We start from the raw sequence: 25,268 nt of genomic DNA, 5'->3' as shown, positions 1-25,268 counted from the left end.
TGGCTGTTGTTCCACCTCTAATTCCACATTCTTCGGAGGCTGAACAGCTGGTCGACCACGTCTTCCCCTGACAATATCATCAAGATTTCTAATATTTTCCGCTGCAGACTCTTCTACAACTTCCTTCCCTTTTCTACCTCTTCCTCCCGGTGCCATTCTACAAGACACAAGGCTTTAAATACAGGAAGAAATATCTTAACGAACAGAAAACTATGATAGAAACTCAGAGTTCTAATAAGAATTCATAAACTAAGTTCTGAAGCCAAGAACTACTGGTTCTATCAAATAAGTTCAAATCAAACAAAATAAGTCACGTAAGAACAAGTAGTCACACACATACGCAACTATTTTGTTAGTGTCTAAACTCGAGTGTCCTAAACTCTAATTCGAGCATATCCCAGTATACGCTCTGATACCAAATGAAAGGGCCCGTGTCCTGATTTAATATTTAATGATCAAACAATCAGGATTAATGTAAACAGCAAAAACGAGTTAAAAATTTGCGTTTTGGGCCTATAGAAAATTCGGCATGACCTATTCGTAAATAGGACATCCCAAAAACCTGTACAACACAACCAGCAATATATATTCGAAAATAGAGTCACAACTCCAATTCACAAACCTATAGCCGCACTGGCAAGGACTAAACGCATGCAGAGCCGGCAAGGCTCGATCACACAAATACCAATTCAAAACAAAGTTCAAAACTATCGATACAAATACACAGGGCATCACCCCGACAAATATAAAACTCGCTAAACTGATATATACATATATCTGGGAACATGACTCCAAGATCAACTCACTGGGTACCACTAGATGACGCTCCACCAGACGCGTCAAATCCCCCTGGATAACCTGCTATGGAATTACAAACAACCACATCATAAAAAGAAAACAGGGGTCGGACCCTAGTACGAAGAACTAGAATAATTACGACAAATATAAATGACATGAATAAAATCAAGTACAATACAATAAAATGCAATGTAATGCATGACATGTATCAATAGAATAAGAGATACCAAATGGAGTCCAAACGAAACGTATCACAATAATCTCAGTGGCCACCCGTGCCAGGAACGCAGCAGACCTCGAATCATCACTGCTAATCCACACACATAGCATCGAGGGCGACAGGAGCTACCCGTCCGGCCTCATGCTGTCATCAGGAGTGTCGTACGTAGCATCGAGAGCACGGTTGCTACCCGCTCGGTCTCGTGCTAACTCAGGAGTGCACTAAATAATGTCACTCGTTCCATCGATGACTCAATACATCTCAAGAGATCAATATCAATAGCAATCAAAGGATTCAAGGCTCAACGTGCTATGAAAAACTGTTAACATGCTCATTTGACGAATATCTCTTAATATTTTTAATAAAAATATATTATTTTATTAAATAAAAATAGGGATTATTCTCAATTCTGCACATTAACAATCAATATAAATGAGTGAATGCAATCATATAATTCACAGAAGCACATAAAGCACATTATCACTCATGACAAAATACTTAATATCATTACATGCCATTATAGGCGTCGTAATATAAAAAGCTCATACGTACCTCAATCAACACTTAATTTACCACAGAAATATCTCAAGTATTTCTCGGATATTCCAATCCCAAATTTTCAGAATCTGTAATTCCAGACAAATTGCTCATAAATCCTGAAATTAATATATAAAAATTCTAACACATCTAAACATCCAAACAACGATTTAAGCAACTCTAAACTTCGAAAATCCCAATTAAAATAATCTGGAAATTCGAAATAATGGCCGAATAATTTCTGAAAAACATCGAATACCTTCAAACGACTCCGATGTAGTACCTACAACCAATAATAAATCAAATATCAATTATCGGAAGTCAATCGAATCGAAATTCCCAAAATTCGAAACCTTAACTACTGAAAATATCTCAAAGCTTGAAATTAAATATCTAAACAACTAACATAATCTTCCCCTAAACTCCGGCGACGATCGGCGGCGGTGAACGGCGGCGATTGGTGCGACGGGTTTTCGGGAATCTCAATAAAAATATGAAATATAGGTACCGAAAGATAGCTCTCGTCGAGAGGATTCCGAAACTATATTTATTTTTGAAATCCGGCCAAAAACGAAGAAGATACAGAGATTTGAAGCGATGAAGAAAATTTAAAGAAAAGAAGAAGAAAACGGACGCAGACGTTGAAGAATCTGGAGGAGAGAGAAAACCGAAAAAAAGAGATATACCATATATTGTATGTATATCCATGTTATTAGATATATATTGGTTTAATGTGTGTCTTATTTTATTTATTCGGGGTTAAAACTTGACCCGGTTTGAGTTATTTCAACTCCTATGTGCTCTAAAAATAAAATATGCATTTTGATATCGTTTATAAATCGATATTTATTAATACATATTTTTAACACACAAATTAATTAACATATTAAAATCGGGTCCTTCAAAAAGTGACTTGAGTTTGATCTCATTTTATAACGATAATTAAAAAAATTATTTAATAAAACTATGCTTATAGCCTCCAATAAACTCTTCTTTCCTCCCTCTTGCCTAAGGTTACAGTCAATATTGAGCCACGGACATAGTAGGATGAAGTGTCGGGATTAAAGCCATAAGGTTACAGTCAATATTGAGCCACGGGCATAATAGGATGAAGTGTCGGGATTAAAGCCATGGTTTTAGTGGGAGATGAGAAGTTAATTTAAGGAAATTGTCTCAAAAATGCATTCACTGAGACGTATTTATCAATATACATGAAGTTCACAATTTTTTTTCTAGTCCGTCTCACTTACCTAAAGAAATGGTCATAATTGGCATAAACTTAAATACTAAATATGAGATTTGTTGTTGTTCTCCGAGAGTTGTATCCATTTCATCATTATACATAGCTCGCATAAAAAACACCCTCTACACGAGTATTAATATTATGAGTAATGTTACGTATATAATTAAATTTGTACAACATATTTTACATCAATACAAAAATTTTAATTATTAAATCTCACCGTATATTGAATACAAAATCTCATGATATGATGTCAAAATCTCACGATATAATAGCAAAAACTCGCAATAAAATTGTTATAAATATCGTTATACGAAATATTTATTGTACTTTTAACATTATTTTATTATTATATCAAAACCAAAAAAACATCCACCACATTTAATAATAAAATTACTCAATCGATAGAAGATGAACTCGAACTTCACACAAACTAAACTCATACCCGAACTTCGAATCCTCCCACTTTGGGGTTGAATTATTACAATAAAACATTTCAAATGTTCAATCAATTGCAAAAAAATAATTTAATCTACTTCTCTAAATTCACTCTTTAAATAAAATATTAGCTCCCATCCCGTGGACTCCGTTTTCAAACCAAATATACCCTCGATACTTTCCTCAATCAATACTCTTCCATCCAGAAGTAGAGAGGACCACCACGTTTTCACTTTTATCATATCACATAAAAAGTTTATCTACTTAAAACATTCCCCTGTTTCATGAATTTCGATACGAACCATCTGACCTATTTCGCCAGATCTTCACCCATAAATTCAATGAAATATACAAGAAAACGACCCAATAAAATGCAACAATCACATGCATATGTACGTATATTCTTATTTCTCACACGAAAATTATATATAACCATTTCATATACCCCAATAGCAAAAGAAAACAAAGAACAAAAAAAGGTAAAGAAACTGGTAGAACTTATTTCCACAAGCTCAAGCAGGGTAATCAAATGGCAGAGGATTCACCGCCGAGGGATCCAACAAATCCAAATGCACGAACCCATAATTCCTCAGCACCTGATTATCCGCAAACAACAGAGCTTTCTGCATCGCATCGACGCAAGTCTGCGCAGAATACATCTGGTTGTGATTCCCACTACACGGCTGACACCCTGTGAAATGAGTGATGAAAGGCCTTCTCCAGCTCCCTCTTCCATATCCAGCTCCCTTCAAATGCTCCTCCCAAGCTGTACCGTACACTTGGCTCACTTTCTCTGCGTGTCTCCTCCTCAACAATGGCGACTCCTCCTTCTCGATTTGTTTGTACTTTTCTGTGATGTTCTCGAATGACCCAAGAAACTCCATCCAATACCCTTCGAAGTAATATTCGTCCTCTACGTAGATTTTGTTTCCCCATTTCTCTTTTTCTTTCAGTAACAAGTAGACCAAGCCGGATTGATCGTCGGATTCATGAAAGATCTTGTCTTTGAAAAGGGTGCTCAGGGTTTCGCCCCATTTATCGTATTCAGGTGACTGTGGACCCATGTTGGCCCAGACGTCCATGAAATCCATCGACCATTGGCAGTTTCTGATGAGGAATACCCCCGCGTTGATGCTGGTCCAGCTCTTGGACTCGTAGATTAGATTCAGCCAGCCGTGGAGTACGAAGTTATGGTCCTTGTATCTTTCTAATGGGAGTTTGAAGTCCATGTCTGTTATGGCGGCATCGGAATCCACCCACCAGATCCATTCGGCTTGGGGATGGGCGAGCATTACGGCTTTGATGGTGGGGGTTTTGGCCCAGAAAGAGAACATCTTTGGCTGGAACAGCACGTTGTTGTAGAAAATGTCGATGCCGTGCCGCCGGCAGTAATCAACCTTGTTCTTGAAGAGTTTCAGGAGTAAATAGTCGCCGATGGGATTCTTACACGGCGTCGGTTGTGAACCCGTCACCATCAGAATCCGGCTCTTCACTCCAGCGGCGAACGTGGGGTGCTGCTTCAGCCACTCTGTTCTCTTCTCGTCCCAGTTCTTAACCGGCGGCGAGTCTATCGTATAGCTTAGTGTGGGATCATCGTAGAAGTTCTGATCCGGCGGATCATGGCGGAGGTCAGGCCCGGAAACGTAATCGACGCAGCTCGCGGAAGAGTCGGCGGCGGCGGCGGCGGAGGTGCGTGAACCGTCTAACTCAGCAGAGAAAGCCGGAGCTTGCTTTGCATTTGGGGTGAAGAAAGACCACAGAGCCCAGATGGTTAAGAAAGCCACCATGGAAGCGCCGACCATGAGAAATGTATCGGAAAGAAAGGAAATGGCTCTGCTCCGAGCATTATACTTGGCCATGGAGAGATTATGGAGGTGGGAGATCTCCGAGGACACCATTATAAACCAAGAAAACCTCCGAAACACGCGTCGTCGCGGTGAATTTCGTCTGTTAGCGATGAAACTCGGCTTTCCACCACCTTGAATTCTGAAACAATGCGTCACCGTCCGCTGTATTCTCCCCAAGATTTTGTCCGAGCCTGTGTATATAGTCTATATGAATAGTTCCAAAACAGCTGAAGCTTGAAACAGAGTGGTATTTGATCAGTGACGAAATGGGGAATAGCTGGTGGTTGAAGGTTCTTTAATGGCGGTTGTTGCTTTAATTAGTGTATTTACAAAGTACGTACTGATTTGAGATTTGAGTGTGGCCATGGACACACGTTAGATTTTGGGCACCGACACCTTCCCAGCTTTCATCAGCAGGAATGAAATAAAGCAGAGCCATTTGTTCCTTCTCCAGATATTGCAGAAATATCAAAACCACTCGTTTCTAAATATTTATTCTTAGCATAATACATGGATGATTATACGTTGGGTTATAATTTATTTGAAATTACATGATTATTCTGCATGTATTTTTCAAATATTTTTTCCAAATAAAGTGCAGGAATAATCATGTAATTTCAAATGCATTTAATAAACCAGCGTGTAACCCTTCATGTACATTTAGCATTACTCTTATTCTTATTATTTTTTTAAACAAAAAGGGTTCATAATCATGCCATACCTTTACCCAAATATCGATCTTATTAATAATAACTAATATATATATATAGGTCATTTGCATTCATTTCTCTTACACTTTGTGTATTTGAGAAAATTTTACCATACTTAAGCATTGTCTTGATAGTGCTCACCTCCATTATCAGGTGTAAAAAGTTTAACATACAATGAAGGTAAATGCTAAAACTAAAAAGTGAAGGAGATGTGAATGCAAATTAACCATATATATATGTGTATGTACGAGTGAGAGAGCATATGTTATAATTAAGTTTCGGACTTGTGATCTCCTAAGTCATCGCTACAAGAGAGAGCGTGTGTTTTAATACTATTATCAAACTTGCGATCTCTTGATGTCAGATTGACTATAAGTCATTGGACGCGCACACACACACACATATATATATATATATATATGTATATATATATTTGATAACCTAACAATGCACGTGTAATAAATACTATATTTTCACATAAAATTTTCTACTAACTTAATAATTGAGAAGAAACCTAGAATTTGATATAATTAAGCTTTTATAATTATAAATATTAAAAGCAGTTATATGAATAGCTTTAAAAATATATGCATGTGTGCTCCATAGAATTGAGAAAACAAATTAAATTATAATTTTTGGTGAGTCATGAAATATAAATATCAAGACGTTAGCAATTCATTTATTGTACAATTCATGATTTTTTGAAGAAAAAAGAAGTTGCGGGTTTTTATTTTTAAAAAAGAAATGATTACTTTACATAAACCACATCTAATCATCAAAATAATTATTCCATTAGTCTTAAATATATAATTTTGCTTGTTTTTTTCACACAAATTAAGAAAATCATTAATTTAGAAATAAAATTCTTATTTAATCTCTATTTAGTTCTTTCAAATTAAACAATAGTTACACTTTTTTAATACTTAGTTAATAAGAGTTTGTATAAGTAAAATATTATTAAATGTAAGAAGCACGAAAACACTAAATGTAGAAATTGGACTATATATTTGGAATAGAAAAAAAAGTATATATATAATTGAGAGGAATGAGTATTAAGTATCACTAATTCTTATAATATTAATTAATAAATCCAATGAATCAACAAATGAGCCGTCATATTCATATAATGCTATGTAAATTAATGTGGCATTTAATAGGGTGGCCGAATGACCAAATGGACGACGGTTTCAATAATTGAAAATAATAAATTGAGTTAGTTAAAATTCTGAAATAATAACACTGGCTTAACATACACGGTGATATATATATGTATGGGATTAATATTAAGCACTAATTATTGAAATAATTCTTAGAACGGCATTGGTTAATTGATTATTTGTAATTTTGTACTAGACTATTATACAATTAAATGTTATTTTCATCTTTTAATTTGGTAACATTTGCTTGACACGACTCGGTTAAAGATTGAAGTTATGAAGTAATATACGACACTGTTTGTATGGATATATATATATATATATATATATAATTTTGATTACTTGTACTCAGGGATTTTTCGCGTGTGACCACTAAAATCGATAGTAAAGTTTTAGTATTTTTTTTATATATATATATATATACACGTGAATGACTTATAGTCGATTTGATATCAAAGTTTTGATTTTAAAATAATTGTAAAAAAATCTCTTCTCTCTTATTAGAAGTATGGAGGGATAGATGAAAATTTATTAAAAATTATCTTTTCAAAAAGAGACGTGTATATATTCATAAATTTTATATTTTCGAGAAATATTCGCCCATACAAAATAGGCAAGTGACTCTCTTGTCACTATCAATATTATTAATGCATCTGAACTAAAGAATTATTCTCTGAGTTGTTTTTTGGAATTTTGTGACTTCCAAACTAAAATAATAAGAAATGGAAAGAGTGGAGTTTGAAATTAGTTGTTAAATATTATTTTATTTTATTTTATTTTTTTGACGGTTATATTATTTAATTTATTGATATTATTTATTGATAAGAAAAGCTTTGACGTTTTGTCAAACCGACCTTTGAACCTATCCAAATGCAATTTGGACTGACCTATGAAATTATTATCGACTTCCTTCTAATAAATAATTTGCAATATTAGGGTGGGGAAATTATTATATATATTGGGTTAAAATATTATCAATCACAAAATTCAGTGGCATGGTAATAATGACAATTTTAATTGTTATTTGAACCAGTATATTATCCATAACAAGAACAATCAAAACATTATATGAATATATTTGTGTTTTATTTTGTTTTTATTAGGGCATAATTAGTAGGAGGGAATGAGGTAGAAATGGAATGAGCATTCCAATCTCATTCCCTACAATCATGTTTGATTTGGATTTGAAATGAGAATGTCCATTTTCATTGAAATGACTATTCTCATATTCATTCCATCCATTTTGGATAGGAATGGTCATTCTCACTCCTAATTTTACTTCATTTGTAAAATTCTTCCCTTATTTAGTTTAATAAAATACCTAAAATAATAATCATAATAATAATATTATTATCAAATTAATTTACTACCATTTATAAATATAGAATTATTAATGAATAATGATAATAATATTAATAAATAAATAAATAAAACGTTCACTTAATAATAATGTATATTATAAAATATATAACTATCATTATATTTTATTAAAAAATAAATAATTTTTTAATAAATAAAATAATAATAATAATAATAATAATAATAATAATAATAATAATAATAATAATAACTAAATACAGATTAATAAATATATTAGTTTTATTGTAAAGATAATTTTATAATGATTAATAGGCTATAAATAGTTATATTTTTTTTATTTTTTTTAAATAATAATTATAATAAATATTTTTTTAACCTATAATAAATATTTTTGAATAGCTACTATTTTGGATTTTAATAAAAATATTATTTGATAGTTAAAAATAATCCGATTCCATTTCGATTTTATTTTTCTGGTACCAATCATTTGAATGGAATAAACTTATCATTTCATTTCTATTCTTATTTCATTCCAAAGTTGATTTAATTCCAACTCTATTCCATTCAAGCATACCAATCATGCTCTTAGTTAGTCATAAGCTTTGATAAAACAACGAATGTTTGATAATATTATAATTATTTCATGAAACTTAATGTCATCTCATTCTTCTTCGAATTAGTCGATATTAGCTATCCATACGTGAAAATATTATATATATATATATATATATATATATATATCTTTAATTTATAATATAATCTGCAATATACTGCAAATTGAGCTGTTTTTTTTTATATATAAGATAAGATATATTGAGACAAGACAAAGGTATATGTGTCTGTACCTGCCAATTATTAATAACAATGACTTCTTAAAGAAAGTAAACTATGAGTCTATGATCTATTTAAAAAGTTTTATCTTATTAGTTAATTATCAATCTTCTTCTGTAGTTAGCTCACCTAATAATGGAACTAAGGTGAGAATTAAACCGAGCAATCAGAAATGGGTATATAATAAGCAAGAATTTAGAGAAAGTAAATGTAATAGTTCTTATCAAATAACTGCTATATGTACTTAATTTCTGAAATTTTATTTTCATTATCGAGTTTCAATATTGATCACGGGTTGATCTCATAAAGATTGAGGTTTTGATGTGATTAATGAGAGCACTTCACTTTTCACATTAATTAAAGTGTGAAATCATCGACTCAAACACATTTATAGATTGGATAATTTTGATAGAAATACAAAGTTTTTATTTTAATTTATAGATTAATGAAATATTTTTTCGGTGTAGCAGCATATGGTCATCCAAGTTTTGGGCTATATTAAGGCAGTAAATGATTGGATCATTTTGATAGAAATACAAAGTTTTTAATTTTAACGTAAGATTGGAAAAAAGAGGGAAATAAATAAAATATCACTACTTTTCCGCAACAAAAAAGTAAATAAAGTAAAATGTGTGAGAAAAATGGCTCTCTTGTCCGTTGACAAGCCTTAGATGTCCTGTTCTCTTTAACAGGGTTTTCGCTACTTTATTCTACCTTCAAGCTTAATCCAGGACTGCCTTTATCGTCTTTTGTTTGCTCTTTTGCATGACAACTACAACGAAGGATACGCAAGAAGTGGAAGATCTTTATCAAAAACTCACTTTGGAGGGAAGAATCAGGTGGATTGGATTTTGATCAAGTTCAAGCGGAAAGTGGCACACCAGAACTCAAATGGAGTTTAGTTGGTCGTTTCTTGACTGTGAGATCTATCAACTTTGTAGCAATGAAGAATATGATGGCCTCAATCTGGCAACCAGTAAAGGGTGTTCGCATAGAAAATCTGAGCTGCAACCGATATCTGTTCCAATTTTTCCATGAATTGGATGCCAAAAGAGTTTTACGAGATGGCCCGTGGACATTTGAACAACATCTTCTAATTGTGAAACAATTAAAATTTGGTATGGTTCCTCAGCAAGTTCCCCTCTTTGACGTTCATTTCTGGATACAGGTTCATGATCTTCCAAATGGGTTTATGTCTGAAAAAGTGGCTCGTGAAATTGGAAAGTTCCTTGGGGATTTGATAGAGATTGATCCGAATAACTTCACGGGGTCATGGAGGTCTTATCTCCGTATTCGTGTCTCTATGGATATCAGAAAACCCCTCAAAAGAAGAATGAAAATCATGAAATCAGGGGAGGTTGGGAGCTGGATCAATTTTAAATATGAAAAACTCCCCACCTTCTGTTTTTTCTGCGGAATTATGGGTCATTCGGATAAGTTCTGTGAAAAGTTCTTCGATTATCCGAACAAAGATGTAGACAAGTTATTTGGTATCTGGCTTCGTGCTCCATCAAAGAGATCCACTAACTTGGTCGGAGAACGTTGGCTAAGATCGGAAAACTCTCAGGGCCGCTCCGGAGACAGTATGCAGGTTGATGATAACATGAAGGAACTAGTGGCCCCCACAACCCATCCTCTATTGTATGATTACAATATGGGCTTTCATCAGGATGTGATATCAGGGGGACAACAAAGTAATGGAAGACAAGTTGGTGATTTGAGAGGCAAAGGAAAGGCAACTGTAGATGAAGACGTGGGTACACCACAGACACTATATACGGATTCTCTTCTGGTTTTGGATCCTAAAAGGCGCAGGCTTGAGATTGAAAGTGAGGCCCATATTCATAAAGGGCTAACAAGTCCAAATAGCCCAAATGTTGTTAGCTCTTTCCCTGATCCAAATATGCTTGTTGAGGCGGGTTCTGGACTCCAGGCCCGCCAGAAATTATGAGTTGCCTTAGTTGGAACTGCCGTGGGTTGGGCAATCCACGGACAGTTCAGGAATTATTGGACTTTGTGTCCAAATATAAGCCCAATTTTGTTTTTCTCATGGAGATTAAATCATCCTTAGTTAAATCTGATTTTCTCAAACAGAAAATGGGTTTTAAAGGTCTTTTTGTGGTTCCTGGCCAAAATCAAGGGGGAGGTATCGCTTTATTTTGGAAAGAACAAACGCTGGCCAAGCTTCTTGCTTATTCTAGTAACTTTATTGATATTGTAGTGTCGCTTCAAGGTCAGAGGGATTGGAGACTATCTGGTTTTTATGGGTACCCTGAGAGACACAGAAGAAGAGAGTCATGGGATTTATTGAAAACTCTTGCCCGACGTTCAAATCTTCCATAGTGCTGCATTGGAGACTTCAATGATCTTCTTTCTCAAACGGAAAAGCGAGGTAGATTGCCTCACCCTGTTTTTCTTACAATTGGTTTTCGGGAGACAGTGGATGAATGTGGCCTTATTGATTTGGGTATGAAAGGTCATGATTTTACGTGGGAAAAAAGTAGAGGAACATCTAATTTTATGTAAGAAAGACTGGATAGAGCGATGGCGAATTCAGAATGGTTGAGCATGTATCGTACCGCAGAAGTCTTGAATCTAGAGGCAGCCACTTCGGATCATAGTGCCATTCTTCTGAAATTTGAACTTATGGCATTTCACAGGCGCAAATGCTTTCGATTTGAGAATGCTTGGATTTCAGAACCGGATTGTAAAGAGGTGGTTAAAAATGGCTGGAAGGATCATGATGCAGATAACATCCAGAAAAAAATTGAATGGTGTGGGAAGGATTTACAGATGTGGGGTGATACTTTGAAACTGAAGTTTAAAAAGGAGATACATATTTGTCGTGAACAGATTAAGTATCTGAAGAGCAGTAGAACATATGGAGTGGACCAGCAGATTCGAGAAGTTAAAAAGAGAATTGAGGTGCTTCTAGCAAGAGAGGAACTATATTGGAAGCAAAGATCAAAAGTATTCTGGCTTAAATCGGGAGATGCAAATACGAAACTCTTTCATCATTTTGCGTCGTCTCGCAAGAGGAAAAACTCCATAGTTTATCTCCAAGATGATACGGGACATGTTTATTCGTGGGATGGAGGCCTCCAAGAACACATTTCCAATTATTTTCAGAACCTTTTCTCATCTAAGGGTTGTCTCGATCACCATATTCTTCATCATGTACCAAGGCGTATTGATAACAATCAGAACCAGCTTCTTATCAAACCTTTCGATGAGTGTGAAGTTGTTGCAGCTCTAAAATCTATGCATCCGGACAAATCCCCAGGACCTGATGGGATGAATCCAGGCTTTTATCAGCATTTCTGGGACATTACTGGTATGGATGTTGTTCAAGCTTGCCTTTCTTTTCTCAACACTTGTTCATTTCCAGAGGGGCTTAATGATACTCTTATTGTGCTTATCCCTAAGAAGAAACGCCCGGTAACTATTTCTGATTTACGTCCAATCTCATTATGTAATGCGATCTATAAGATTGTCTCCAAGGTGATTGCAAACAGATTTAAGACAATGCTTAATTCTATAATATCACCTATGCAAAGTGCTTTCACGCCCGGAAGATTAATCACAGATAACGTTCTTATCGCATTTGAGATTGGTCATTATTTGAAAAGGAAAAAACAAGGCAAGAAAGGGGAGGCTGCTCTTAAAATAGATATGTCGAAAGCATATGACCGAGTTGAATGGGATTTTCTCAAACACATGATGCTTAAATTGGGTTTCTATAGTAAGTGGGTAGATCTTGTGATGCTTTGTGTTTCTTCGGTGAGCTATACTGTGGTCCATAATGGATATGAGGTAGGACCGATTATCCCGCAGAGAGGATTGAGGCAAGGTGATCCATTATCACCCTAATTGTTTCTTATTTGCGCAGAAGGTTTCTCTGCACTATTGCAATCAGAAGTGAATCATGGTACCTTGCATGGGGTGAAAGTGGCTCGAAAAGCACCTGCTATTTCCCATCTGTTTTTCGCGGACGACTGCTTTCTATTTTTCAGGGCATCGTTGGAGGAATGCACCTGTATCAAAGATTGTCTTAATAAGTATGAGCTTGCTTCTGGCCAGATAGTGAACTTCAACAAATCCTCTATATCTTTCAGCTCTAATGTGCCTTCAGATCTCAAGAACAGTATCTGTGAAACTTTAGGAGTTGGCTATACTACAAATCATGGAAATTATCTCGGGCTGCCTTCTCTTATCGGTCATAAAAGTCAGAAGTTTTTGCGTTTATTAAAGAAAAAACTTGCAGTCGAATGAAAGGATGGAGATACAAGGTTATGTCCCGAGCAGGTAAGGAAGTTCTCTTAAAAGCTGTGGTACAAGCTATCCCCACCTATGTCATGAGCGTATTTGCTTTACCTGTGATGCTCTGTGAAGAGTTGGAAAGGATGATGAACTCTTTTTGGTGGGGTAATAATGGGAATAACAGAGGCTGCCTTTGATGGAAAAGTTGGGATAAACTTTGTCGGAATAAAGATGATGGAGGGTTGGGGTTCAAAAGAATTCATGAATATAATTTAGCTCTTCTAGCTAAGCAAGGATGGAGGCTGGTCACTGAACCAAATTCATTAGCCTCCCAGGTATTGAAAGCTCGATACTTCCCTAATAGTTCTTTCTTAGATGCAAGGATTGGTTCTAATCCTAGCTATGTGTGGAGAAGTATTTTAGCATCCCAAGATCTTATTCGTAGCGGGATGCGCAAGCGCATAGGAACAGGTACTCAAACCAAGATCTGGGGAGATCCTTGGATTCCTGATCCGATCAATCCTTTCATTGAGTCTGTGTGTATTCCAGAATTGCAGCATTCAACAGTGCACTCATTGATGTCAATGGAGGATAATACTTGGGACATCGACTTAGTGAATGAGCTTTTCAATGATAGAGACCAAAAGCTGATTTTATTCATTCCTTTAAGTAGAAGGATCGAAGATGATACTTGGATGTGGAGTGGTGATCTTAAAGGCATTTACACTGTGAAGAGCGGGTACAAAGCTCTTTTAAGTAATATTCCAACCTCCCAGAACATCAATTGGAATCTCATTTGGAAGCTAAATATCCCAGGTAAGGTGCGTAACTTTATTTGGAGGACCATCTGTTGTTGCTTACCCACCATGAAGGCATTACAACGCCGTAGAATAGAAGTATCTGAGTGGCGTCCTGTGTGCCATAATGTACCAGAGGAGGACTTTCATGTACTGGTCTCTTGCCCTTTTGCTCAAAGTGTGCGGTGTCTTAATTCTACGGGCAGTTATTTTGGCTTGGAGAGAACCTTTGTGGGGTGGTGGAACAAGCTGGTCGAAACTAATGATCATGATAAGATCGAGACAGCCGCAGTAGTTCTATGGAGTCTATGGCAGCACAGAAATGAAGTGGTCTGGAATGCGAGGAGTAAACCAGCAACAATGATTCTTCGTTCAGCTTTGGAAATGAAGTCCCAATGGAAAGAGGCTCATACTCTATCATTGAATACCATCTCTGTCCATAAGCAGCCCTACCCCACGCAATGAAGAACTCCCCCGGCCAACTTTCTTAAATGCAATGTTGATGCAGCGGTTTTCAAGGATATTGGTAAAGCAGGCTATGGGTGTATAATCAGAAATGATAGAGGAGAAATCGTAGGAGCTGTTCATGGCAGTATTCCGGGCATTTGCGATCCAATGATAGCTGAGGCAGTGGGAATCAGGGAAGCTCTAAGTTGGATAAAGGATTTGAAGCTCAAGAACATAATACTTGAATCTGATGCATTGGTGATAATTGAAGCTTTAAGATCAACAGCCCAAGACTTATCTATGATCGGTTTAGTTATTGAAGATTGCAAGCTTCTAGCTTTGGAGATCCAATCTTTATCTTTTGCTTTTGTTAAGAGATCAGCGAATCATGCTTTAGCTAGGGGAGCTGTTTCTTTGTCTGGTCTAGAAGGTCGGGTCACTCCGTTGCCTTCTTTTATTTCTGATGTAATTGTTTCTGACTTGGTTTGAATATATTGTCCTTTACTTTTCAAAAAAAATAAAAATAAAATATCAACAGTAAACAAATGAATAAATATTGGTCGAAAAAGATAAAAGAAAGTGAAAGTGAAAGTGAAATGTCATCGTATTAAAAGTAGGGACCATCCTGAGAAAAATGTGGTTCGGAACGAAATTAAAAATATGATTTCCTTAATTTCATTAATAATGTATATAATATATATATAATATTAAAGAACATACACATTAGAAAGAATTTTACACATAGTTTTCTCAAAATAAATTATTGAACAACCAATATTATTTAAAATTCACTCTTATTACATTTTTTTTAAAAAAATTTGTCATGCTTTGACATTTTATGATGAATATTTGTGCAAGAATTGAACTATTTAACTAAATTTATATACAATGTAAAATAGTACGTACTAAATAATGACGTCAAATAAGAACAAAAAATATACACATATATAGGAGAGAGATAATAATTAGTGTAATATAAATTAATAACATAATGATGCAACAATCCATTAGTAAATGAAAAAAATGAAAAGAAAATTATATCTTTTGTAAAATTACTCAATTTCATAATCTGCAATATGAGTAATCAACATGGTTTAATTGAAAAATAAGTAATAAAAATTTGACGGTATGTCTACCTATGATACAACGAAGGTCTGCGATAAATTTTCATGCATGGATTAAATTGGTTGTAGGGCGGGATGAGGAAAGTGAAACGACCCTAACTCTATAATTAATAAATAAATACGCGAATTTTTTTTTTTTTCATACTTACTAAATAAAATATGTATATATATGCCCATACATATATGCACAGAATAAAAAGATTTAAAAATAAATAAATAAATAAATAAATAACTCAAATAAAAATGCATTCTTTAATAAAATAAATATCTGAGTCAAATATTGAATTAAAATACTGCATAAATAAAATAATTAAAGTTTGCATGCACTGAAAATATTTAAATAAAATATTCCAAACCACAACCACTGAAAATAATTAAAATGTATAACATGCTGAAGTATTCAAAACATGCAATGTGACTCAGACATCTATCACGGTCACGGGGATCACTGTCAGTCTGCTCATACGTCCTCGCCTCCGGTGGGTACTACGTCCTCTACGTACTCACCTGCACCATACCAGTGTAGTGAGCCTAGAAGCCCAACATGCTAACATAACAAGGATTTAAAATAATTTAAATTACTTTAATACTAATACATAACATATACATGAATGAGCATGCTTAAAATAACATCACGACATAACATAACTTAAATTAACTTAAATATCATAATCATACATAATACATAAACATTGTTGAGCAAATTATTTTTTAACATCGCATGGTTGTATCCATAGTGTAACCTTAAATCATACATCAAATACTGATCAGCGTGGAAACCAACGTATGTGGCGGTGACGAATCACCTCTTAAATTGGCAGTAAACTGCCCTTCAATAGTTCACATATGGGGATGAATCCCCCTCAAATTGTCACACTACTTCAACTTCCAACATAAAATATTTTCTTTTGCTCAACCTTAAACATTAAATCATGCATAAAAATTATTTCATGAATGCATGTACTTAAATAAAATGTGTGTCCTTCATATATATTTAATTTAATTTCATACTAACATATAAATATTAAAAATAACTCTCATGCATAAAATAATTAAATATATATTCAGGACACATGCAAATTTCTCATGGATTGTACTGGACTGCTGGCCCTAACACCCAAGCCCATTTACTTAAATCTGGCTCATTAACACTGAGACTGGCCCAATAACATACTTAAGCCCAATTAAATAATTAAAGCCCATTAAAACATTCTAGGCCCAAAAACAACTTAATCTGGCCCAATGGGCCCGAAAGCCCAAAGACTGGCCCAATGACTTTCATGGGCCCTAAAGCCCATAAAAATTAGTGGGCTCACTTAATTAAATTAATTAAGCCCAAATACTTAAATTTAACCCAAAGTAATTAAATGGAACCCAAAACATTTTATTTCAAATTAAATGGCCCAAAAACCAATTAAATCATAAAATACTTTAAAATTAAAAAGACTCGAGCCCGGCCCACCAACCCGAACCCGGACCCGGACCAACTTAACCCGACCCACTACCCTACTGACCCGACCCGGACCACTCAGACCTGGCCCATACCCGAAACTAGCCCAAAACCTCCTCTCCCTACCCCTTTTTCGGCCAACAGTTTGAGCAGTTCCACGAGATTCGTTCGTGCCATCTGCTCCAGAAACATTTGGCCGTGAAACCACCTCACGAACGTAGTGCACTCAAAGACGTTTCCAAAAAGCTAAAAACCAGCCAAAATGATGGCATAACGAAGGAGAACGGACCTCTGCAAGTCAGCCTATCCTAGACTTGCGCGCAGACCTGAGCAGCGCTGGGACTTTCGATCGTTCTTCCTACTCCGCCATATTTTTCCGTGAAACCACTTCTCAATCCTAACCAACATCTAGATGGTTCAAACCCTTCAGGCCTCACCCAAAATAGTGGCCTGGAGAAGGAAAACGAAGTCTTTTCCTTAGAACCCTGAACCTGCGCACCCTTGGACCCAGAACTGATGCAGCTCAACTCCAGCCCTGTTCCAGCCTTAACCATCCAACCAAACCCAGCCTAGGGACCCTAAGACCCCCTCTGAACCATGGACCAGCAGCCATGCACGCCCATAACCATAAAAACGTAAGTATGTTAATGAAATCAAAGAACCATGTGCATACCTCCAGAAATCCGATTTGTTTTACTGAAAATTTCAATGAAAAGTTTGATGCCTACACACACACACGCATAATAACTGATATGGCATGAAAAATAGAGAAATAATCATGCCTTGCACCGTAGTTTGAAGAGAAAGGAGTGTGTAGAACGATTCCGGGACGACGGGGCGATGATGACACGCTTGGAAGCTTCAAAATCGAGCTATGGAGGCTGAAGACTCGAAGAACACGATGGGGATGGGGGTGAGAACTGATGGAGGCGGCTAAGTGATCGGTTGAAGGGTTTAGGTAGGTTAGGTTTAGGTCTTTAATTTAATTAAAATAGGTTTTAGGATAATTAAAATAATTAAAAGTTTTAAATATAAAATTTAAAATTTAAAACTCCAAATAAAAGTTAAAATCTGATAACTTAAATTAAAAAATATAAAAATCCCGAAATTACAAATTAAGGGAATTTTAAAAATAATTAAAAGTCATTAAAATGGCTAAATTTGGATAAAAATGGACTCCTAAAATTATATAAAATTAAATACTAAATATATTGAGGAAATAAAACTCAAAATAATATTTTTGGGCTCTAAAAAGACTCATAAAATAAATTGGATAGAAAATTGTCATCTCATTCGTTCACGGTCCCGTCTACGCGATAAAATAATTAAAATACTAAAAATCCTAAAAATCACTAATTATGGATTAAATGCTTATAAAATAAATTAAATCATGCACAAATAATTCACATAATTATTTAACCCATAAATCACAAATTTAAATAATTAAATACCCTAATTATGCATGCGGATTTACATATTTAAAATACCGGGTGTTACAATTCTCCCCCACCTTAAATTGAATTTCGTCCTCGAAATTAAAGTACTTACCCGAACAACTCCGGGTAGCGAGTTCTCATGTCTGCTTCGGTCTCCCAAGTAGCTTCCTCCTCTGAGTGATTCAGCCACTGGACTCTGACCATCGGTATGACCCGCGTCCTAAGCCTCCGCTCCTCCCTAGCCAAGATCCGCACTGGCCTCTCCTCATACACTAGATCTGGGGGCAACTGCAAGGGCTCGAAATCCAACACATGCGACGGGTTAGAGACATATCTCCGAAGCATGGATACATGGAAAACGTTGTGCACTGCCGCTAGCCCTGGTGGTAGAGCTAAACGGTAGGCCAACGTGCCAACTCTCTCCAAGATCTCGAATGGCCCTATATACCTCGGATTAAGCTTGCCTCTCCGGCCAAAACGCACTACTCCCTTCATAGGTGACACCTTCAGGAATACGTGATCACCTACAGCGAACTCCAAATCTCGTCGTCTGGTATCTGCATAACTCTTCTGACGACTCTGAGCAGTCCTCATCCGATCTCGAATCTGAGTCACAATGTCAGCTGTCTGCTGCACAATCTCAGGACCCAGTAAAATCCGCTCACCAACCTCATCCCAATGCACAGGAGATCTGCATCTCCTCCCATACAATGTTGCATAAGGAGCCATACCTATAGACGATTGAAAACTGTTGTTATAGGTAAACTCCACTAATGGCAGTCTAGTCTCCCAAGAGCCCTGAAAATCAATGACACAAGCTCTCAGAAGATCCTCGAGAACCTGGATCACTTTCTCAGACTGACCATCTGTCTGGGGATGGAATGCTGTGCTGAACAAAAGTCTAGTCCCCAATGCTGTGTGCAGACTCTTCCAAAACACAGATGTGAATCTCGGATCTCTGTCTGACACAATCGACACTGGTATGCCATGCAGTCTAACAATCTCCTTGATGTAAAGCTCTGCATACTGTGTCAATGAGTAGGTAGTCCTCACCGGCAAGAAATGAGCTGACTTGGTGAGTCTATCCACAATCACCCAAATCGCTGTGCAACCTCTGACACTCCTCGGTAAGCCAACCACAAAGTCCATCGTAATATTCTCCCATTTCTATGCCGGAATAGGAAGAGGTCTAAGAAGTCCTGCTGGACGCTGATGCTCTGCCTTGACTTGCTGACAAGTCAAGCACTCTGACACCACTCTCCCGATGTCACTCTTCATCCCGGGCCACCAATACAATAGCTGCAAATCTTTGTACATCTTCGTACTTCCGGGGTGAATGGAGTACGGAGATGTGTGAGCCTCTGCTAAAATCTCAGCTCTCAACTGATCGACGTTCGGTACCCACATCCTACCACGGTACTGAACGATACCATCCACCACTGTATACAAGAGGTTACCCCTAGCCTCATCTTTCTGTCTCCATCGCTGCAACTCCTCATCAGTAGACTGTCCATCCCTGATCCGATCTCGCAGAACTGGCTGCATCGTCAACACTGACAAGCTCGGTGCATGACCACTCGGATAACACTTCAAGTCAAATCTTTGAATCTCGCTCTGTAGTGGTAACTGTACGGTCAAACATGAGACCACTGATGACTTCCGACTCAAAGCATCTGCTACTACATTAGCTTTACCCGGATGGTAGCTAATGTCACAGTCATAATCTTTCATCAACTCCAACCATCGGCGCTGTCTCATGTTCAACTCCTTCTGTGTGAAGAAGTACTTGAGACTCTTGTGGTCTGTGAAAATCTTGCACTTCTCGCCATACAGATAGTGCCTCCAGATTTTCAAAGCGAAAACCATTGCTGCTAACTCCAAGTCATGCGTCGGGTAATTCTGCTCATGAACCTTCAGCTGCCTCGACGCATACGCAATAACCTTTCCACACTGCATAAGTACTGCGCCTAAACCCAGCTTAGACGCGTCGGTGTACACCACTAACTCCTCGTGTCGGTGCAGTAGTGAGTGCTTCCTTCAGCTGATCAAAGCTCCTCTGACAGTCTGAACTCCAGATAAACTTCGCATTCTTCTTGGTTAAGGAAGTCAAGGGTACTGCAATAGAGGAAAAACCCTTGATGAACTTCCTATAATATCCTGCCAAACCCAAGAAACTGCGAATCTCCGAAGCATTCTTCGAAATACCCCAATTCTGCACTGCCTCAACCTTCGACTGATCAACTGCAATCCCATCTCTCGAAATAATGTGGCCAAGAAATGCCACCTGCTCAAGCCAAAACTCGCACTTGCTGAACTTGGCATACAAACGATGCTCCCTCAAAGTCTGCAAGGCTGTCTGTAGATGTTGTCTATGCTCCTCAATGCTCCTAGAGTAGATCAAGATATCATCAATGAAGACTATGATGAACTGATCTAGATACGGCTGAAAGACTCGGTTCATGAGATCCATGAAAACCGCTGGAGCATTGGTCATCCCAAATGGCATCACTAGGAACTCGTAATGCCCATACCGTGTCCGGAAAGCAGTTTTGGACACATCTGCCTCTCTAACCCGCAGCTGATGATAACCAGATCGCAGGTCGATCTTGGAGAACACTGAAGCTCCCTGCAACTGATCAAATAAATCCTCTATCCTCGGCAGTGGATACTTATTCTTCACTGTGACCCTGTTGAGCTCTCGGTAATCGATGCACAGTCTCATACTGCCATCCTTCTTCTTCACAAATAACACCGGAGCTCCCCACGGAGAAAAGCTAGGACGAACAAAGCCTTTCTCTAACAACTCCTGAATCTGCTCCTTCAACTCTTTCATCTCGGTAGGAGCAAGTCTGTACGGTGCCTTAGAGATAGGCACGGTGTCTGGCACTAACTCGATGCTGAACTCCACATCTCTCACTGGTGGAATCCCTGCAACATCCTCCGGAAAGACATCCGAAAAGTCACGAACCACCTCTATCTCTGATAATGATCTGCTAGATGGTTCTGAGGCCGTGACAATACTGGCTAGAAACCCCTGGCAACCCCGTCTCAACAACTTCCTCGCCTGGATGAGAGATATCACCTGAGGAATATCACTGCTCTGAGATGCATGAAAAGTGAACGGGTCGCCTACTGTAGGTCTCACTGACACTGATCTCCGACGAAAAATCAAAGCTCCATTGACTGTCAACCAGTCCATACCCAAAATCAAATCGAAACCACTCAATGGCAAAACCACCACATCTGCTCGAATGGAGTGTCCCTGCAGCTCCAACTCCAGTCCTCGAATAACCTTCGAGGTAAAAATAATCTGCCCTGACGGCATAGTAACATCATACCCACTGTCAATAATCTCAGGTGTGATGCCTACCCGCCTGATAAACTCCAGGGAGATAAACGAATGCGTAGCCCCTGAATCTAGCAACGCAAACATGGAGTTGCCTCCAACTAGAATTCTCCCTGCACGCAGAAAATTTCCAACAATTTCATACCACTACTAAACTTTTCCCCAACAAGTCACTACTAATCCTTAATTCTAATCACAAGTAAAACATGCTTCTTATTCTAACATGCAAATAGATAACCCAAAGAACAACAATTCCATAAAGAAAACGAAATTCTTAACCAAAGGAAAATTATAAAATACTAGGGATAATATATACCGGTGATCAAGGAGGTGTCTGGGTCTGCCTCCTCTGCCTGCATGACGAACACTCTACCAGCAGTGTTCTTCTTCCTCGGGCAGTTAGCTATCTGATGCCCTGGCTCCCTACAGTGGTAGCAAACTCCTGCTCCCAAAAGACAAGGTCCCGAATGCATCTTCTGACACTTCGGGCAAGTAGGAAAACCTATGGCATTAGGGGCCCCGCCCCTCTGCTCCTGCGGCCTCTGCTCCTGCGGCCTCTGCTGCTGCGGCCTCTGCTGCGGATTCGGGCCCTTAGCCGGCCCAGTAAACTGCTTCTTCGCAGGAGGCTGCGAAGGTGGTCGCTGATACCCAGCCTGAACTGCCTCTTACCCTGCTGCTCCCTCTGGATCTCTCTCCAACCCTCCTCGGAACGCAAGGCTCTACCGACTGCAGACTCATAAGTAAGGACGTCTGCCATGCGAACATCATGCTTGATATCCGCCTTCAATCCCTCCACAAACTGCCTCAACTTCTTCGGTGGACTGTCTGAAATCAGAGGCACAAAGCGACAGCCCCTCTCGAACTGTCTCACATACTCAACCACTGACTTTTCCCCCTGACGGAGACTCATAAACTCCCGGATCATGCGACTGCGCACATCCTCAGTGAAATACTTGGCGTAGAAGATACGCCTGAACTCTGCCCAAGTCAGTGTAGGAAGGTGAACTCCCCTGGCAGCACCCTCCCACCAAAGAGCTGTATCTCCTCTCAGCATGTAAGTCGCACAGTTCACCCTGTCGGCGTCTGTGATCCCCATATAAGCAAAGATGGACTCCAGAGAGCGAATCCACCCTCAGCCACCAAAGGATCGGTGGTACCAGCAAACTCCTTGGGTCCCTTCTTCTGGAACCTCTCAGCAACGTCCTCCTCATGGAACAACCTAGGACGTGTAGCCTGCTGCTCTAACAGAGCAGTAATACCCGCCATCATATTCGCATTGACCTGCTCCAATGCTGCTAGAGGGTTCTGCGGAGGTGGAGGTGGAGGTGCAGGTGCAGGTGGAGATCCCCCACGTCTGTTCATCGGTCTGGAAGGCATTCTGCACCACCACATATTTCTTTACGTAAATCGCCATGCATAACTAAGTGGTTTAAAATTAATGCTAACTTAAATCCTTAAAAAAATAAATCATACTATAAACACTTAAAACTTACAGACCGGTAGCGTGGATTTCTGAGCTCGCATAGCAGTAATGACCCCTCCAAGGACCGGGCTCTGATACCAACTGAAACGACCCTAACTCTATAATTAATAAATAAATACGCAGAATTTTTTTTTTCATACTTACTAAATAAAATATGTACATATATGCCCATACATATATGCACAGAATAAAAAGATTTAAAAATAAATAAATAAATAAATAAATAACTCAAATAAAAATGCATTCTTTAATAAAATAAATATCTGAGTCAAATATTGAATTAAAATACTGCATAAATAAAATAATTAAAGTTTGCATGCACTGAAAATATTTAAATAAAATATTCCAAACCACAACCACTGAAAATAATTAAAATGTATAACATGCTGAAGTATTCAAAACATGCAATATGACTCAGACATCTATCACGGTGATCACTGTCAGTCTGCTCATACGTCCTCGCCTCCGGTGGGTACTACGTCCTCTACGTACTCACCTGCACCATACCAGTGTAGTGAGCCTAGAAGCCCAACATGCTAACATAACAAGGATTTAAAATAATTTAAATTACTTTAATACTAATACATAACATATACATGAATGAGCATGCTTAAAATAACATCACGACATAACATAACTTAAATTAACTTAAATATCATAATCATACATAATACATAAACATTGTTGAGCAAATTATTTTCTAACATCGCATGGTTGTATCCATAGTGTAACCTTAAATCATACATCAAATACTGATCAGCGTGGAAACCAACGTACGTGGCGGTGACGAATCACCTCTTAAATTGGCAGTAAACTGCCCTTCAATAGTTCACATATGGGGACGAATCCCCCTCAAATTGTCACACTACTTCAACTTCCAACATAAAATATTTTCTTTTGCTCAACCTTAAACATTAAATCATGCATAAAAATTATTTCATGAATGCATGTACTTAAATAAAATGTGTGTCCTTCATATAAATTTAATTTAATTTCATACTAACATATAAATATTAAAAATAACTCTCATGCATAAAATAATTAAATATATATTCAGGACACATGCAAATTTCTCATGGATTGTACTGGACTGCTGGCCCTAACACCCAAGCCCATTTACTTAAATCTGGCCCATTAACACTGAGACTGGCCCAATAACATACTTAAGCCCAATAAAAATTATTCTAAGCCCAATTAAATAATTAAAGCCCATTAAAACATTCTAGGCCCAAAAACAACTTAATCTGGCCCAATGGGCCCGAAAGCCCAAAGACTGGCCCAATGACTTCCATGGGCCCTAAAGCCCATAAAAATTAGTGGGCTCACTTAATTAAATTAATTAAGCCCAAATACTTAAATTTAACCCAAAGTAATTAAATGGAACCCAAAACATTTTATTTCAAATTAAATGGCCCAAAAACCAATTAAATCATAAAATACTTTAAAATTAAAAAGACTCGAGCCCGGCCCACCAACCCGGACCCGGACCAACTTAACCCGACCCACTACCCTATTGACCCGACCCGGACCACTCAGACCCGGCCCAGACCCTAAACTAGCCCAAAACCTCCTCTCCCTACCCCTTTCTCGGCCAACAGTTTGAGCAGTTCCACGAGATTCGTTCGTGCCATCTGCTCCAGAAACATTTGGTCGTGAAACCACCTCACGAACGTAGTGCACTCAAAGACGTTTCCAAAAAGCTAAAAACCAGCCAAAATGATGGCATAACGAAGGAGAACGGACCTCTGCAAGTCAGCCTATCCTAGACTTGCGCGCAGACCTGAGCAGCGCCGGGACTTTCGATCGTTCTTCCTACTCCGGCCA

At 37.7% G+C, this 25,268-nt stretch overlaps 2 protein-coding genes across 2 annotated transcripts; one reads left to right on the top strand and one right to left on the bottom strand.

Annotated features, from left to right (window-relative positions):
• Positions 1–3,601: 3,601 nt before the first annotated feature.
• Positions 3,602–5,592, bottom strand: LOC140865661 (glycosyltransferase 6-like). The gene has a single exon (XM_073270376.1). It carries the CDS (start codon positions 5,132–5,134, stop codon positions 3,749–3,751), a length of 1,386 nt encoding a protein of 461 aa, XP_073126477.1. The 5' UTR covers positions 5,135–5,592; the 3' UTR covers positions 3,602–3,748.
• A 6,053-nt stretch (positions 5,593–11,645) lies between these two features.
• Positions 11,646–13,373, top strand: LOC140860351 (uncharacterized). Its single transcript, XM_073263324.1, has 2 exons — positions 11,646–12,435; positions 12,991–13,373. The coding sequence occupies exons 1-2, from the start codon at positions 11,646–11,648 to the stop codon at positions 13,371–13,373; spliced, it is 1,173 nt and encodes a 390-aa protein (XP_073119425.1).
• The last annotated feature ends 11,895 nt before the right edge of the window (positions 13,374–25,268 follow it).

The sequence above is a fragment of the Henckelia pumila genome, chromosome 4 (genome assembly GCF_033568475.1).
Source record: "Henckelia pumila isolate YLH828 chromosome 4, ASM3356847v2, whole genome shotgun sequence".
Classification (NCBI taxonomy): domain Eukaryota; kingdom Viridiplantae; phylum Streptophyta; class Magnoliopsida; order Lamiales; family Gesneriaceae; genus Henckelia; species Henckelia pumila.
Note: the sequence above shows the minus strand (reverse complement) of the source record. Positions and strands in the feature narration are given on the sequence as shown.

What these genes read in the sequence shown, in the direction of transcription:
- LOC140865661 (XM_073270376.1), bottom strand. Translation starts at nt 5,134, where the DNA reads ATGGTGTCCTCGGAGATCTCCCACCTCCATAATCTCTCCATGGCCAAG.
- LOC140860351 (XM_073263324.1), top strand. Translation starts at nt 11,646, where the DNA reads ATGGCGAATTCAGAATGGTTGAGCATGTATCGTACCGCAGAAGTCTTG. An exon ending in GCATTTCTGGGACATTACTG is followed by an intron (nt 12,436 to 12,990) that starts GTATGGATGTTG and finishes TTATTTGCGCAG; the next exon opens with AAGGTTTCTCTGCACTATTG.